The following is a 16,421-nucleotide window of genomic DNA, read 5'->3' on the forward strand; positions in this document are numbered from 1 at the left end:
CAAAAGGAGAGGAAATTGTGAACTGTATCAGAAATTCAGAATGATTTTAAATGGGCTAATGGAAGGTCATGATCAAGGGTGTCAACAGCAGTGGATACCTCTAGAAGAACCAGAATGTATTCAAAGTCACCGATAATGGTATCAAAATTAATAAGAGCAGTGGTTCAGGGCTATGTAATTTGCAGAAACCAAATTGATAATGGTCAACAATTGCATATTTTTGCATGAACTGAGTAAACTGATCCAGAATAGATTTGATAAACCTTTGCTAAAAACAGTAATAATGAAATTGGTCAATAGCCATATGAGCATCAGACCTTTTTTTTTCAGGATGGGTCTATCAGATGCCTGTTTTAAGGGATCAGGCATAAACGCCAGATGTTAAAGAAAGGAGTCACGATATCAGTGATATATATTTTTTTAATGTCATCTCTGAGTAATTTTAGCAGTACTGAGGGGACAGGAAGAGAAATTCAATCTTGGCTATGATTTGAATAATAGATTCTAGGTTGCTATTTAAAGTAGAAAGCAACTCAAATAAAGGAGAAGCATTATGAGACAGGTACCCGATGGTACACTAGTATAGCTTCATAAAGCAGCAGAGACTCTAAATTATTCTGAACTGGTCTAAATTCATTCTTAAATATCATCAAATCACCATCCAGCTTACAAGGACAAGGGTATGAGAAAGCCGTATAAGCTGGGCGGGCAGATCTGCTTCAGCAGAACTCAGTAGTTCTGCTGAAGCGGATCTGAACTAGTAGAAGCTCAGACTCAAGTAGCCATGTTTCCGTGAGACAGAATCTGGTGATTTTATAAGTAGCAGGGCTTTTTTTCCCCATTCTATGCCAAAGTGACCAAGGCATAGAGGATCAGGCCCTATGTCGTGCACTAGGAAGAAATACCACCTTTATAAATGCAGAGCCCTGGCTAAATAAAGGAGAAAGTCTAACTGGATGGTGTCTGCAGTCTCTGAAAACTAAAGGGCTACATTTTAGTTAGGTCAAAAAAATATGTACTCCTGGGAGAATAAGATGCATGGCTGGCTGCATGCCAGTCAAATCATACAAGTCTGGCCAGGATCGAAGACGCAGATTTCTCCTGACTGGAAACAAACCTCTTTTAAAAAAAAAAAAAAAAAAAAGTATTTTGCATTGTAATGCAACATTTGCCGAGATGTTATTTCTCATTTTATCTTCCTCCCCCTATACAAACATTTTCTCTTTGTTACAAAGCAAAAGGATCCCGGTTCACGTTATAATTTTTACTAAAGTTGTAAGGATGCAGAGACAGATAACCATTAATTTCTCCTTCAGTTAGCTATAGACTTTTCTTTATAAAAACCCCAAACTAGAATATTTGATCTCATAAAATACACAGTGTTTTATTATTTAAAAAAAATTTATTCCACTTTAAAAATAGTAAAAATTTACTACAGGACTCTACCAAACCTGAGTGCAAGATTGCCGTAGCACCCAGGATTTTCATGCCTCGATGCCGAATGCCCTAAGCTGCCACCTTAGCGCCCAAAACAACTGTATTTTGGCTTTCAGCACGTTTGAGCCAAGCTATGCAGAAACCTTAGTGCTGCACTCATAAGAATTCAGAATGAGACACCAGTGCAAGAGTTCCTGCTGAAACTCACAGAGTGCCGCTCTGTACCAACCGACCAATGAGGACAATTGTTCTGAGGACCAAGGCAGCAGCCAGCAAACGTCAGGGGGAGGTGTGGCTGGACAGGTTAGCTGGAGGTAGCTGAATGGCAGGGAGGGGGGAGAAGGCTGAATGGCTGGCTTACCAAGTAGGGGGATTGAGAGGGAAACTGATGGGGATCAGGACCCTGGTGATAGTGGTAATAGTGCATCACATTAAGGGCACGATTTACTAAGCTCCTCTACCCCCTGGCCCTCCCCATAAATACAGAATGTGAAAACAGCCTGAGGCAAACGTCAGAGAAGGAACCCAATATCGAAGGGGAGAAACCCCATCCCCTCACCCCCTGCTCTTCAACTTCGGTGGGGATGTCAGGGAGGTTGACAGACAGTTCTCAACTGCTGGCTCTTAAATCCAAGAGAAATCCGTCAAGGCCTGATTTACTATCATGTCAGTTTAAGCCCCCCTCTTCATCAACCAGCACTCTTGTTTCTTACAACTCTGATGTAAATCTTGAATCTAATGCTCAAACCAACAAATTAATCTCTCTCTAGATGCACTTGCAAAAATTATTAACTATGAATAAATCTTCTTTGCCCGGGATGACTTACCATCAAGTCACTAGCCTCTCTCGCTCATAAGAACATGCCATACTGGGTCAGACCAAGGGTCCATCAAGCTCAGCATCCTGTTTCCAACAGTGGCCGAACCAGGCAAGTACCCAAAAACTAAGTCTATTCCATGCCATTGTTGCTAGTAATAGCAGTGGCTATTTTCTAAGTCAACTCAATTAATAGCAGGTAATGGACTTCTCCAAGAACTTATCCAATCCTTTTTTAAACACAGCTACACTAACTGCACTAACCACATCCTCTGGCAACAAATTCCAGAGTTTAATTGTGCGTTGAGTGAAGAAGAACTTTCTCCGATTAGTTTTAAATGTGCCACATGCTAACTTCATGGAGTGCCCCCTAGTCTTTCTATTATCCGAAAGAGTAAATAACTGATTCACATCTACCCGTTCTAGACCTCTCATGATTTTAAACACCTCTATCATATCCCCCCCTCAGCCGTGTCTTCTCCAAGCTGAAAAGTCCTAACCTCTTTAGTCTTTCCTCATAGGGGAGTTGTTCCATTCCCCTTATCATTTTGGTAGCCCTTCTCTGTACCTTCTCCATCGCAATTATATCTTTTGAGATGCGGCGACCAGAATTGTACACAGTATTCAAGGTGTGGTCTCACCATGGTGCGATACAGAGGTTTTATGACATTTTCCATTTTATTCACCATTCCCTTTCTAATAATTCCAACATTGTTTGCTTTTTTGACGGCCGCAGCACACTGCACTGACGATTTCAAAGTATTATCCACTATGACACCTAGATCTCGTTCTTGGGTTGTAGCTCCTAATATGGAACCCAACATTGTGTAATTATAGCTTGGGTTATTTTTCCCTATATGCATCACCTTGCAATTATCCACATTAAATTTCATCTGCCATTTGGATGCCCAATCTTCCAGTCTTGCAAGGTCTTCCTGCAATTTATTCCACATTTGGCCTCACAGCAGATTACAATAGATTTAAATAAAAGACAGAAAAACCATTTGAACTGGCTACACAGGGGAGAGAGTGATTCAGAGCCAGCCTGGTTATAAGAGCTAATAGCGGGTGACTCGCAGATCTTATTTAAGTTAGGTCATTGTCGATGGGCAGAAGGCCCTGGTAAAAATCACACACTAGCTTTTTTTCCTGAATGCGAGGTAGCAGGACTCAAAGCGTAGGGTTAGCTAATATGTTCCAGATTTCTGGTGCATAGCAGCTGGAGGCCTGAAGTCTATGACAGGATAGTCTGGCAGAAGGGGGGGGGAAGAGGGGGCCAGCTGGGAGGACTCTTGGAAAGCAGGCATTGGGAGAGGTATTCATGCATTTAAAGATGAAGCACAGTGTGTCAGGAAAATACTGCAAGGAATACCATTTGCATCTGTGCTTGAACAGTGCTGGCTGCGAAAAAAGCAAAAAGCTTGGAATATGTTTGGATTACAGCAAATCATTGTTCTTAGCCCTTAATTTTGAGGAATTGGTGAAAGGATGGTCGGGGACTGATAATTAAGAGCAAACACGTTTTGATACATTAACTGGTAAAACCAGGCATTGTAAGATGATACATTTTCAAAAGCCAATTTACCCTGGTAAGGGACGCTGCCTTTAAAATCTGTGAAAAGTCCAGCACTGCAAGTATTAATTAGTTGCATATATTGCACACCTAGCTGCAATGGTGCTCTAAGTATGGTATACCACTAATCAAAAAATGTAACTAACCGTTGACTTTGCACCTGGATGGACCATTTTGAATATTGTTCCCTAAGAGACAAAGGAGAAAATGTGAAAAGTGTCTTTTATTCAAAAGGAGGAGGAGGATCTATACCTTTTCTTCTAAAAATTGCATGCTTCATTAAAATACTTTCCTTATGTTTTTATGTAAACAAATCTCTTATATGCTATGGAAGCTCTTTCATTGGCTGCTATATGACGCCACAGAACTGATATGTATTCTGAAAACTCTGCATGCAGCTCAAACCAAAGAGAAAAAGGAGAAGACACAACATGTTGAAAGCTGTACTCACAGTCAAAAGCAACAGCAGAACCCAAATAACCAACCAAGAGACCAAAAGGACAGACTTTTCCGTACCCACTGCAAAAGGCAGCAACCACAGATAAAGCTAAGCCAAGAGCTGGGCCTACCCTCAATCACATACCTGAATTCTATCGCCTGTACGCTCAGCCTTCTGTTCCTGTCTGACTCGGATGCCGCTTGCGATGTTACAATACATTATCTGCAACACAATTCATTACCACTGAAAGCACTGAGATACATTGGTTGATTTCAGATTGTTGCAAAAAGGGTAAATTTTCTGTAGGATATCCAATTTAAAAAGTTATGTGCATACTTTTAAGGCCAAACCAACCAACCTGATATTCAACTAAATTAGGCAATTTACATTTGGCTACAGGGCTGTAATACAGATAAAGCATACACACACACACACATTTTTTAAATTCAACAGGTACGTGCATAGTTTACAAGCCTGCCTCAAAAATATCCCCGGCCCTTAGAATGTCTCTTTTTAATGCAGTATGCTTGGAAATCCACTTAAATAGTCATCCAATATATCCACGCAAATCCTTATATTACGTGCACAGATCCTGTCTTAAGCCTTTGAAAACGTATCCCACTGTACGTCCAATCTGTCCACCCGAAACTGCTGATGCCCCTGCTGCTTCTGAATACAGGCTAGATTCTTTAAGGGAGCAGTGTTGGTGGAGAGAAACCGAATTATAATGGGGGATGAGAAAGGTAAGCCACACACAACTACATTTTGGGTAAATAAAAACTAGATTAATTGCCCCACCGCAGAAACCTGCATGATTTTGGTATGTTTTGTTTGCAAAATTATTGTATGTTTGTAATTTTGGTTTTATCTGCATTATTTGTGTTATGTTTTTATGGCAGTTTGTACAATTACTATGCTGTGGTTTTCTACTTCCACTTTGAACTCTTAGGACAAGCAGGATAAAAACATTACAAAAATAAAAGATTTTAAAAAGTTAGTAGTGGATAACCTAGTCCCCATTTTTAGCTACACTTTATGAAAAAGCATTCTTTTAAAGTAAAGCCTATCCATGTATCCATTTTACATTCACTGACTGGAAGAGTCAAGGCTAGCAGAACAATTTAACTGGTTTTTAGTTTTTAGCTTGGCTTGTGCAAAATCAAAATGAACCTCCTCTCCTCTGAAAGATGTATTATGAGATAGAGATGTCCAGCAGAAGGGCACACTATACCTAAAGCTAACACAACAAGCCAAGCGAAATGCGAGGAGCCTTAAAACAGATGATTTTTATATGCACCGTTTATGAACCTCGAGCTAGAAATCATACAAGCATATCTAAATTCCTGACTTCTAATTCTCATGTTTTTGCTTTCTACACATGCAAACAGACAGAAATAAGCTCAACACTTACCAGAAACAATCTTGGCAACTTGATACGATAGATACAAGCTTACAGCCATGAAGGACACGGGTTTTAAAGCAAGAAAAAACAGCCCATTGTATCATCTGTTCTACCAGGCCTTCCCGTCTCTAGTGCAGCTCAGGGTCTCTCTCTTTCTCTAGGTTCCAGCTGTTTTAACAGTTTATAGTTGACTGATAAAAAGAGAGCAGATTTATTGCTGGTTTTGCCTATTTCTTTTTGCTGGTTTTTATTCTCCTGGCTAATTTATTCTGTTTGTGTCAGTTTGTTAGGACTGTGCTGTTTAAACTTTGGCATTTTAGTTGTTTTAACTTTGTGTTTTATGGTTTCTGTGGTCGTTATTCATGGTTACTGCTATTTATATTGGTTTACATTTCTTTATTACTCCATGCCTGTGATTATTAAAATTTCCCTGTGTTTCATAGCTGTAATTTTGATCATTTGTATTGTATGGTTCAGATTGTTGGGTTGGTTTTTTTTTATGTTGTACTCTGCCTGTAGCTTTAATTTTTAGGAAAGGCAAGTTAGAAAAATAAATTTGAATTAAACTGAACTCTCTGCTCAGTTTCTATCCTCTCTGTTCATGTCACCTCTAGCTGCAGTCAGGGCTGGAGGAATGGAGATCAAGCTCCCTCCTCCTAGAGAAGGCCCCTGAAGCATATTGTGCGCAATTCTATAGTAGCTCTTGTCAACTCCATGGAGCAGAAAAAGGGTCAGAAAACCTGAGTCAGAAAAAGAACGTCGGTGGAAGAGAACCCCAGTGCAGAGAGGGGGGGCAATGAGACAGTAGGGAAGGGAGACCGCTAAGCTAGAACAGTGAAGATGTCTACCTTGTGTGACCAACAGCTGGCAGATTACCTCAGCTTACACTAGGGTGGGAAGGGGCAACCAGGCAGACTGTGTGGGCTAAATAGTTCTTTATATGCTGACAACTATGTCACAGCACACACTGAACAGAGACAAGCAGGAGTCAAGTAGGAGGTGAAAGCAAGAGTATAAAAGAATTTCTGTTACATAAACAAGTCACCTACAATCAACAACTGTGGAAGAGGAAATAAACAATAATAGGACAGTTTAGAAAAAAAATATGAGAGTCTATTACTTCACTCCTGTATGGCTTAACCGATGGAATTTTGAAAACATTAAGACTGGTCAGGCAGCAGGAACCTGCATGATAGCCCTTGGACACTGAGGATTGCCGACTATGCAGTTTATTTACAAACGTGGTGGCGAGGGGGAGAACTTATTGGTACTCACAAAGACGACCTGAAGAGATGTCAGAGTTTAGTTATTCCACCATGCCTGCCATCCCTTGCACAAAACAGGTGCAGGTCCCATTTCTAAGCCAGCCGCGAGTCTGATCCCAGAATACAGCACATATGGATGGCACAGACAGGCTGCAAACAAGTTTCCCAAACAAGATGCCCAGCCTGCAGAGACTTGTAAAAACAACGCCTAATTTCCCAGTATTGGGAAACAGCAGAACCGCAGCGCAGTTTACATTGAAAACGCCAACGAGTCCTTGCTGAGTGCACTGAAGATGCAGCTGGAGAACGCAGACACCTTTGCCTCAGACTACAGAATACCGTACACCCCTCACTTCCAATAAAGAGGCAGAAACCTTTATTAAATGTCCCTACTACGATAGCTTTAAAGTAGAAAGACTATGAAACACGCAAAACGCGTAAGGACATTAGTGGGGGGGGGGGGGCTGCCAAAATCCAGTTCCACATGCAGTACCAAAACATGGACTATCGCCCCAAAATACAATTCCGTTTATTTTATCCTATCAAGAAATAAAGCATCAGGACAGGCAGCACCCCACATCCCTCCGCAAACTGTTACTGCACTGGCTGCATTTGCCTGTTCGTGCAGATATTTTTATGTCTTACTGGGCGATTCATACATGCACTGAGATCAAAGGGGGCTTCTACACGTTTCATCATCTACCTAGGCCGCACTGCCTGCAAACCAGCTCACAGAACATCTGAAATCCACTCTCCAGCTGGAGCTCGCTGTATGGACTCAAATTCCCTGATTACTTTACAAAAAAAAAAAAAAAAAAAAAAAAATCGCAGGAAGAAGCAACCTTCTAGCTAAAAAAAAAATAAAGATTCATAATTACATTTAAACAAATAAATGTTTTCTTCCAGTTCTACCTTGTGAGGCGGCCACTCTACATACTGCAATGCTACTCTAATTCTTAGCCAGCAGAAGAAATGAAATGTCCCCCAATGCCTGCACTATAGGTACAATGTCAGAGTAATTAAGAGAGCAATTTGTGCAGCCTCTGACATCGGCCCTAAAACCAGATACCAGGTGCTGTGTAAACGAGCCCGAAACGGCAACAGCAGCTGTCAGGTACCCGGTGGTATACAAGTCCAAACACGGGGCTTGCCCAGGGAGGGGTTTTTTTTTATGCAACTGAAAAAAAAATAAATAAAAAATGTAAAAAACCCATGAGCAAGTCGGAAAATGTTTCAGTATTACCTACAGGCCTAAAGGGTAGAAGCAGGCAGGGAAGAACTGGAAAGGGTGTTCCCTCGTTGCATTCTTGCAAAGATGATTAATGCTTCCTCACTCTTGCAGAAAGGCAGCATGTGAAGACAGAAATGACTTCATGAAACAGAGGAAGCTCTGGAGAGTTTCTCCAAGTATAAGCTTGCAGTCCTTCCATCAAGGACGCACATCCTGATGGGCTGCTACTGGAAGCAGAGCCGATTCCTGAACGGGTGGGCAGGGGAAAGAGTTTGTATTCAGCGTCCCCAAGTATTCACTTCTCGAAAGACAAAATTTAAAAAGCCATTTCTAGAGGAAAATAAAACCCAAGCAGCTAAATTTGCTACTTTTACCAATGGGCTTCCCCAGTATTTTCTAATATCTGTGAGGCAACATGAACTTGCTTTGTTTACATTGTGTTTTCAGGCCCGGCTTTCACTTTTCTGTCGAAAAAGAAACCCGTGGTATAGAAACCGCGTGTCTGGTCTGACACGAGTCCAACAAAAGCCATTCAAGCTGCCTCTCTCCCTCCCAAGCAACCACACACAGATTGGGACACACATCAAGATCATGCGGAGAACTGCCCCGAGTCTTCTAAACACGCGGACATTGCGCAAACATAATATCCTCTCTCCCCCTGAAAAACCAGCCTCCTTGTAGATTACCTGTGAAAACAGGAAAGGCTGCTGCAGAGATAGCCCCAAAGCTCTGAGAGCGTTCCCAGCTCCGTACCTGACCCTTGCCAGTACTAACCACTGAGCCACCACGTTTATCCAAAGCAGCAGCGAGCAGCCATCTTATTCAACTCGCAGACACTTCAATTTACAGGTGTGCAAATGCCTTTTTTACTGTACGCACCAAAGTTATGACATGAGGCAGAGCAAATTCCATACTGACCACGAACAGGCTTGACAACTTATGAAAATATATATTTTGTTTTACTGGTAATCTGCCAGATTTATTTATTTTTTTTTATAATTGATTCTTTGTTTAATTCATATTACAAAGAACACGAAGAAACAAAAATGAGAGAATATATACCATACATATATATCCATCAGTATACACAAAGAAATTCTTAAACCCCAATAATGCTTACGGTCCCCATAATTGAAGCTGCCTGCTCCGAATCTCTCTACCGTTAGTTATCCAATTGTTTTATCCACTAAAAAAGTTTCCAAATGAGACGGATTGACAAAAACAAATTTTGTTCTTCTGATTATGTTATAAAACATTTACATGGAAACCATAAATAAAAAGGCGGCACCAAGAGAGAGAACCCGAGGTTTTAAACCGAAGAAACTGTTTCCTTCTCATCCACGTCTCCTAGAAAAATCAGGAAAAAATAAAAAACAAAAAACCCCAAAAAACTCTTTATGATCACAAAATAAAGGCTCCTTAAATTTAAAGAACTGCTTGAAAAAATCTCTCTATCAATGCAAAAGAAACCACCAAGGTGGCTCTGACGGAGACGCTGTCATCAGATGTCTGTAAAAAGTAAGACAGGTCCGGGCTTGGATAGGGAGCGGAATTTACGCCTCCCTCTGTCCCGCAACCTTATCATCGGGGATATAATAGCAATGATCAAGAATTTCTTCTCAGGAAGGAAATGCAAGACTTCAACCACACCCCCTGAAATCAGGCGAGAAATAGCAAAGTTCAATAAAGGAATGTTATTAGACCTAAGTTTATTTTCTAATAATTCACATTTGGAATATAGAAGAATACTACCTTTAATTCCTGCCGTAGACACTGACTGAGATTTAGAAATAGAAGATGATTGCACAGCTGGCACCAATTCCATAGCTGAAATCCTACTGTCAACTTCCTTTAATTTACAGAGAGAGTCGTTAGAAAATTTCAAACACTGTTACTCAGTTGTGTCAAGTTCAGAATCAAAACCCACAGCAGTCTTCCAAGTATCGTTGAGCGATATTTCTCCTGGGACAGACAAAGACTCCGACTCCACCGATCCAGCTTCCATCTAGAACTGGACTGGGGTCGGGGCTGGAACTGCTAACTTCCCCACCTGTAAACCCATCGACGCATCGGTGTCCACTAACTGAGATGTGCAACCAGCTGATTCTTCAATATTAACCTCTTGCTGAAAAAATGGAACCGGATGGAATTGGAGGGGGACCTCAGGAGACCCTTTCGAGGGTCTGTATTCACGCTGCTGTGCAGTGTTGAACTAGAAATCATGGTGTCGATCCATGGGGCCATTTACAGGCATCGAGCTGGAAGCTTGATGGATATATGGAGGCTTTCCTCTCTCATTTCTCCTATGTCCTCTTATAAGGAAAAAGGTCTTCATAAGGACGCCTCCTCTTAAGGTCCCCGACGATGTCTGCGTCGGGTGGCCTCGGTGCTCCAGCTCTTCCTCCTCGGGACCGGGTGCTGGCGGGGAGCAGGCAGCTCCTGCCAGATTTCTGTTTAGTTTGTCAATCATATGATTATTCGTGTGTTTGCTTTGATTGATATATTGCATATTTTTTTTGTTTGTATGCCTTGCACACTACTTTGGATGGTATATGACAAGGTTCAGTGAAGCTGTTAGCATTAAATATATAAATCAAACTTTTTCTTTTTTTTTTTTTTTAAATGGACACCGTCTTTACTGTCATTTTGTGCATGAAAAAACATGATTTGCCTTATGGACCCATGGGTACTTGTCAGGTTCTTATGGCCTGGATTGGCCACTGTTGGAAACAGGATGCTGAGTTTGATGGACCCTTGGTCTGACCCAGCATGGCAGGTTCTTATGTAGTCCCCAACTCTCAAGTGATGCAGCCTCAAGAGACTGAGCCCAAGCCTCCACCACAGACCTTGTCACTCAATTTCTTGTCAGTAAATTTTTTTTTTTTTTTTTTTTTACTGAAAGTAGGCAACCCTGCTCACAAGGAACCAGGAGGACTGAATCATGACAAATGAAAGATCTTAGCTGGTAGCTGCAGCTTTCCATATTTTAGGACTACTGCATTGAATTAACACTCAAACGTCTGCATTTCTAGGAATCACGTTTAATTTCAAATTACAAAAAAAACCCAATGTTGAATATACTGATGTACCAATAATGTTTTATATTTTGTATTCACACTGACTTCTGCGCCTCTGCTTAAAAGAGGGATGCACAGGCACTAGAACAGGGGTGGCCAACTCCAGTCCTCCAGAGCCACAAACAGGCCAGGTTTCCAGATCTGCAATGAATATGCATGAAATGGGTTTGTATACAATGCAGGCAGTGCAAGTAAATCTCCCATGCATACTCATTGCGGATCTCCTGAAAACCTGGCGCGTTTGTTGCTCTGGAGGACTGGCGTTGGCCACTCCTGTGTTAGATCATCGGGACAGTGCTACAGGAGCCGCGCACGTCGACTCTGACAGCACTGAGGAAGGATACCATTGGGCTCAGGTGTGCCTGTCACTTTAAAATTAAAAAAAAAAACAAAAAACCTCAAGGCATTCGATCTTCTCTTACCATTACACATGACTGCACCGTAACAAGCCCTACACTTTCAGTTGAAATGGGATTTTATTCTTTACCTTGGAGGAATGTTTCACGCCTTCTTCAGTCCCACCCTGTCCATTCTAGAAAGCAAAGAGAAAACAAAAGCAAACGGTGAGGAAATGCTGATATGGCGAAGCGACTGCTATTTTCGTGCAGTAGGGGTCAAATGTACAATCTGGCAGCAGGTCAGGTTTAAGAGAAACAAAAGTTCAGATTCCCCGATCCGACGGGATCAGGGTGCATTCTGGAAGGGACGTGCTCAGTCTCTAGGAGGGAGGGCTGACTTCACACAGGGTGGACACCCCTATCCTCATCCCTCCCCATCTTCTTCATATCTGAATGATATTTTTCGTTCATATTTGTCAATTTTTTTTTTTTTAAATACATTTCAGCAACACCCTCACAATGAACTCTCTGCCATCAAAAGGTCATCATTTCTGCTTTGAGCAAACAGTTTATAAATCTAAATGCACAGACATATCACTGAAGACTACTTTCATCCTTTGTGTATGAAGATGAGAAAAAAAGGAAGGTACTAAACACATTCACATTTATCTATCTCACTGTTGTGTTTTTGGGATGCAGCTGTGACTTGTGCTCATTATATATTTGTTCCTAAAGACAGAAGAATAATTTATAAATGAATGATTAAACCACTGTGGGCTACAATGTTAATGCTGAAAAGTTAACTATACTAGGGAATTAACACTATTTCATTTTAAAAGCCTGGTATTGTATTTTCCTCGCTGTGCATGCTGTGGCAGGAATGCGCCGAGGCCTAGTGACAGAGGCCAGACTCTTGCCGCTAACGTAAATGTACTGAGAACACACTCCACAAGAGATGCCCACCAAGTTCTGAGGTCAGCAATGGTGTCCTGAGCTGCCCAGGCAAACTGTCTCGGTCAGGAGAAGATAAGGAAGAAGCAAAGACAGCAGGATTAGAGAGAATTTATTTATTTATTTTAATGAGATCCCATACTACAAAAGGTAAGTGAGAACTGTGAAACAACAAACAAGGCAGGGATGCGCCAGAACATCCTCTCTGTAAAACAGTCTCTTCCTTAGCAACAACCAGTAGGCAACCGGACAGCTCTCCATCATATACACAAATACAAAAATGTTTTTTTTAATCCTTTGCCATTCAGAACAGCATGAAGGAGATGTGCGCACAGAAGAGAGAGCGTGGTATGTTGCAGAAAGCATGGTAAGTGGATGGAATAGCCTATTAGTGCTCATGACGGCAACGAAACTCATCAGAATTTTAAGAAGCGCAGCGAATTCTTAGACGAAGGATCAAGTAAGGGTATTGCAGTAGGTAGCAGAGACACTAGATAAGCCCGAGAGTTTTTTTATCTGCCGTAAATGTCCACGTTTCTATGGCAGCATCAAAACCCATAAGCCCAAAAGTTTACTTAGACAGCTGACTGTTCCCGCTGGTGTGCAATAAAGAACTGAAATGATCTTTCCCTGGAAACAGAATCAATGCTATAGAAACACTACACAGAGCAGTGAACGAGCCTTTGCAACATTACAGCTTAGTAGCTTCAATCAGACTCGTTGGCCGTTGTCTTTTCGTGCTGGTTCGACAGTCCCATTCATATTTTCCTCCTACTGTCTTCTCAGCCCTCGATATCAAGCATGCACCATCAGAGTGCTTCTTTCACAGACCGGTTTCCCCCAAACAAACAGCTTTCAACAGAGCTGCTTGTGGTGGAATGTAATTCTGTCAGCCAGGACGAGCTTTCCTCTTCTGGAGTTCATCCCGGACAGCTTCTGGCAGACCTGACACGCATGAGAAACTGGAGCCAACAGCACCCCAGAAGATCTGTAATTAGTACAGGAGAGTCACAAGGATGGAAAATGAGCCCTCATGAGGAAGAGAGGAAAGGGCACAAAACACTGGCAAGTGAAATGCACAACATTAATAAGGCAGACAAAGAATTTGGAGGAAAAGCTTGCCAAAAAGGCAAGATAAACAACTTTTTTTCAAGTGCACCAAATGAAAGAAGTCTGTTGGATCATATGATTGAAGTACAGAGGAAGCTCAGGGGATAAGGCATCGCTGAAAAGCCAAATGAATTCTTTGCTTCAGTCTTCACTGCAGAAGATACCCACATCAAAACTTTCTTTTTTGTGTGTGTGTGTGTGTGTTGGGGATGACTTGGAGAACTGGTGCCAATCAATGTAAGCGTGGAAGCAATGCCAGAACAAACTGGCAAACTAAAACAGTAGCAAATCAGGAGGACCTCATGCTATTCACCCCAGAGCTCTGAAGGAACTCAAATATCAATCTGTAGGACCTGCTTCTGCTAATCTGTATCTTTCCATTATCAAAACCTGTCATTGTACCCAAGGACGGGAAGGCAGCCAGTGTTAACACTCACTTTTTAGACGAGCTCCAAGGAAGATCCTGGAAACTAGAGACAGTTAAGAACGGAATTACTGGGAATGTGGACAGCCATGCGGACATAGCCAACGGAAGTCAGGCCTTACTTTATCGGTTAGAAATCTCTGAAGGTGTAAAATAAAGAGTGAGCCCATCAAATATACGGCATCTGGACTTGCCGAAAGCCTCATGAGAAAAACCAAAAAGTTGCTGCAGAGAGTTGGCTTGGTGTTATTCTTCTGCGACACCTGCTCACCAAGAGTCACTGGAAGAGTTAGGCTTTCCTATAAGTTTCCTTCCACTTTACTGCACTCTCTTACTTCTTCCAGCATGGAAAGTGCTCGTCTGTTTACTTTAGCATTATTGCCTTTAATAGGCTGTGTCAAACCAAACCTGTGCGATGAGGCCGCAGGCACTCGGCAAACGCTGAACAAACAATTCGATTTCCCAGCAGGAGAGAGTCAGAAGGGCTGATCCTAGGCCTGAAGCAATGAAGTTCCAGAGCACAAGTTCCCAAACCAGGGGAAGAGGCCAAGGGGACTTTCAGGGAAGTCACAAGATGAAGTCCAGCTGAGGTTACTTAGCCAGAAAATTCAAAAAGTGCAAAGCAGAACGAACGAACAGCAGTGCACAGACTTTTCAGCTACAGCACCCCATTTACAGAAGTAAAACTGTGAAAAGGTTTCTGAGCAAGGGGCGCAGTTTAAGTCCTTTTATAAGAGCAGTCAAGGCCTGGGACAAGTTACCCAGGGAAGGGGTGCCACTTACTGCAGGTTATTCAGTGCAATTTAGACAAGCATGGATCTGCAATGCCGAAGGGGGCAATTTTCATAAACTTTGCCCTTTCCCTTTGAAAATTGCCCAAGGGAAAAAAACATTTTGTCCCAAGAGACCTGCACCTGTTTTGCCTTCTCCCTGTAATTTTGAAAATGCAAGACTGAGTGCGTAGTTGCCTCCCCTGACCTGATGTCACCTCCGGTCCTACCTAATTCTCCCGCAGGTACTTAACATTTACCCACATGCAGGGAGGACAACCCCTTCACCTGGGTAAACGGCTTTTGAAAACTGCCTTCTTAAAAGGCAAATCATCTTTGTTTCAGGCACCTTCTAAAAGTCCATCTAAGGTGGCCTTTAACCTGAATAAGATATGGGTTTACCCACTATTTAATTTGAAAACAATGTGCATTTGTTATGTATAACATTTCGTCATGTAATTAATTTTTCTATATGCCTTTTATACATAACCTGGGGTTTTAAATGGGCAATTAACACGTGGGTCCTGTCTAGAGGAGAAGAAATAGATCTCTCCTGAAATGCCTATTTTTCTAGGAATTATTTTGTGCTGAGACCTTTGATTTTTAAGCAATTTCCAAGTGACCCTGCTCTTCAAAAGATTCCGTGGAAGCTATGTGGACTGAAACTGTATTAGATGTGGCTATTTCTTTTTTTTTTTTTTTAACAAATCACAACTGGCTTCACTATGAAATCCTGCAAAACTCAGAGCTACCGGTATATATTTTTCACAAAATGTATTTGGAATTTTAAAAGTACAGATAAGTGGTAAATCTCACACCGAGCGGTTAGGTTTTAATGAATTGCTAATGCTTTCATCCCTAATTAATAAGATTTCCCTTGGAAATTGAGGAAAGAAAGATTGTGTTAACTGTCATAAACCTGCCATTGTTTGCTGTGGAACATAGGAAAACATGAAAGGGTCACGGGTGGTCCAGAGATCACGAAATAGGGAAAGCTGAAATTCCTGAGGTCAGTGTTTAAGTGGGTAAAATGCGCGTTTACCTACACAAGGCGGGCTCTCTCCCAGACTTACTGTAGTAAAAATACAAGTGCTGTGAAACAACACACAAACAGTTACTCGCCAGATAAAGGGGTGTATTCCCCAACGCAACAGGAAGGTTGTGGAAGTTAAAGTCAGCACAGAGACTGGAATTTCACCTCGCCGCATGCACGCCCTCCCCGCGGGACCCACCCACACAACGAGCGGGTGCAAAGTCGGAATTTTCAAAAGGGAAAGTTTGCAGGGATTTTGAAAATCCCCCCCCCCTTACATCAGGTCTGCTTAGAGTTGTTTCTATAAAGGCTAAAGATGCTTGTTCTACTAACTTGTCTGGGAGCTTTCTGGTATAACCCAAATGCCAGGGTGAGAATTCTGAACTGTGGCTGCTTAAGAGGCGGGACAGAGCAATTGTTATTCTCAGGAAATCCTCATAACACCAAGCAACTTACGACCGACCACAACAACTCTGAACAGCAGTCTCAGCCAGTACTACATTACCTTCTCAGCGGCAAACCAACCTGCAATTTGGGATATCTTTATTGTATTT

At 41.9% G+C, this 16,421-nt stretch overlaps 1 protein-coding gene across 5 annotated transcripts in view; it reads right to left on the minus strand.

The window, feature by feature from the left end:
- RPS6KA1 (ribosomal protein S6 kinase A1) overlaps window positions 1–16,421 on the minus strand; it is a 115,080-nt gene that overhangs the window by 84,714 nt on the left and 13,945 nt on the right. For 2 of the 5 annotated variants that reach the window (XM_029571928.1, XM_029571927.1), the window contains exons 2-4: window positions 11,729–11,773; window positions 4,411–4,488; window positions 3,974–4,015 (exon numbers count right to left, since the gene is read on the minus strand). The exons of 1 other annotated variant lie outside the window; for it this stretch is intronic. In XM_029571928.1, coding sequence (XP_029427788.1) covers window positions 3,974–4,015; window positions 4,411–4,488; window positions 11,729–11,773 — 165 coding nt within the window. The remainder of the gene's footprint in view (window positions 1–3,973; window positions 4,016–4,410; window positions 4,489–11,728; window positions 11,774–16,421) is intronic. 2 more of the 5 variants (XM_029571929.1, XM_029571931.1) reach the window with 2 other exon arrangements.

This window comes from Rhinatrema bivittatum, chromosome 11, assembly GCF_901001135.1.
Source record: "Rhinatrema bivittatum chromosome 11, aRhiBiv1.1, whole genome shotgun sequence".
In the NCBI taxonomy this organism is placed as follows: Eukaryota; Metazoa; Chordata; class Amphibia; order Gymnophiona; family Rhinatrematidae; genus Rhinatrema; species Rhinatrema bivittatum.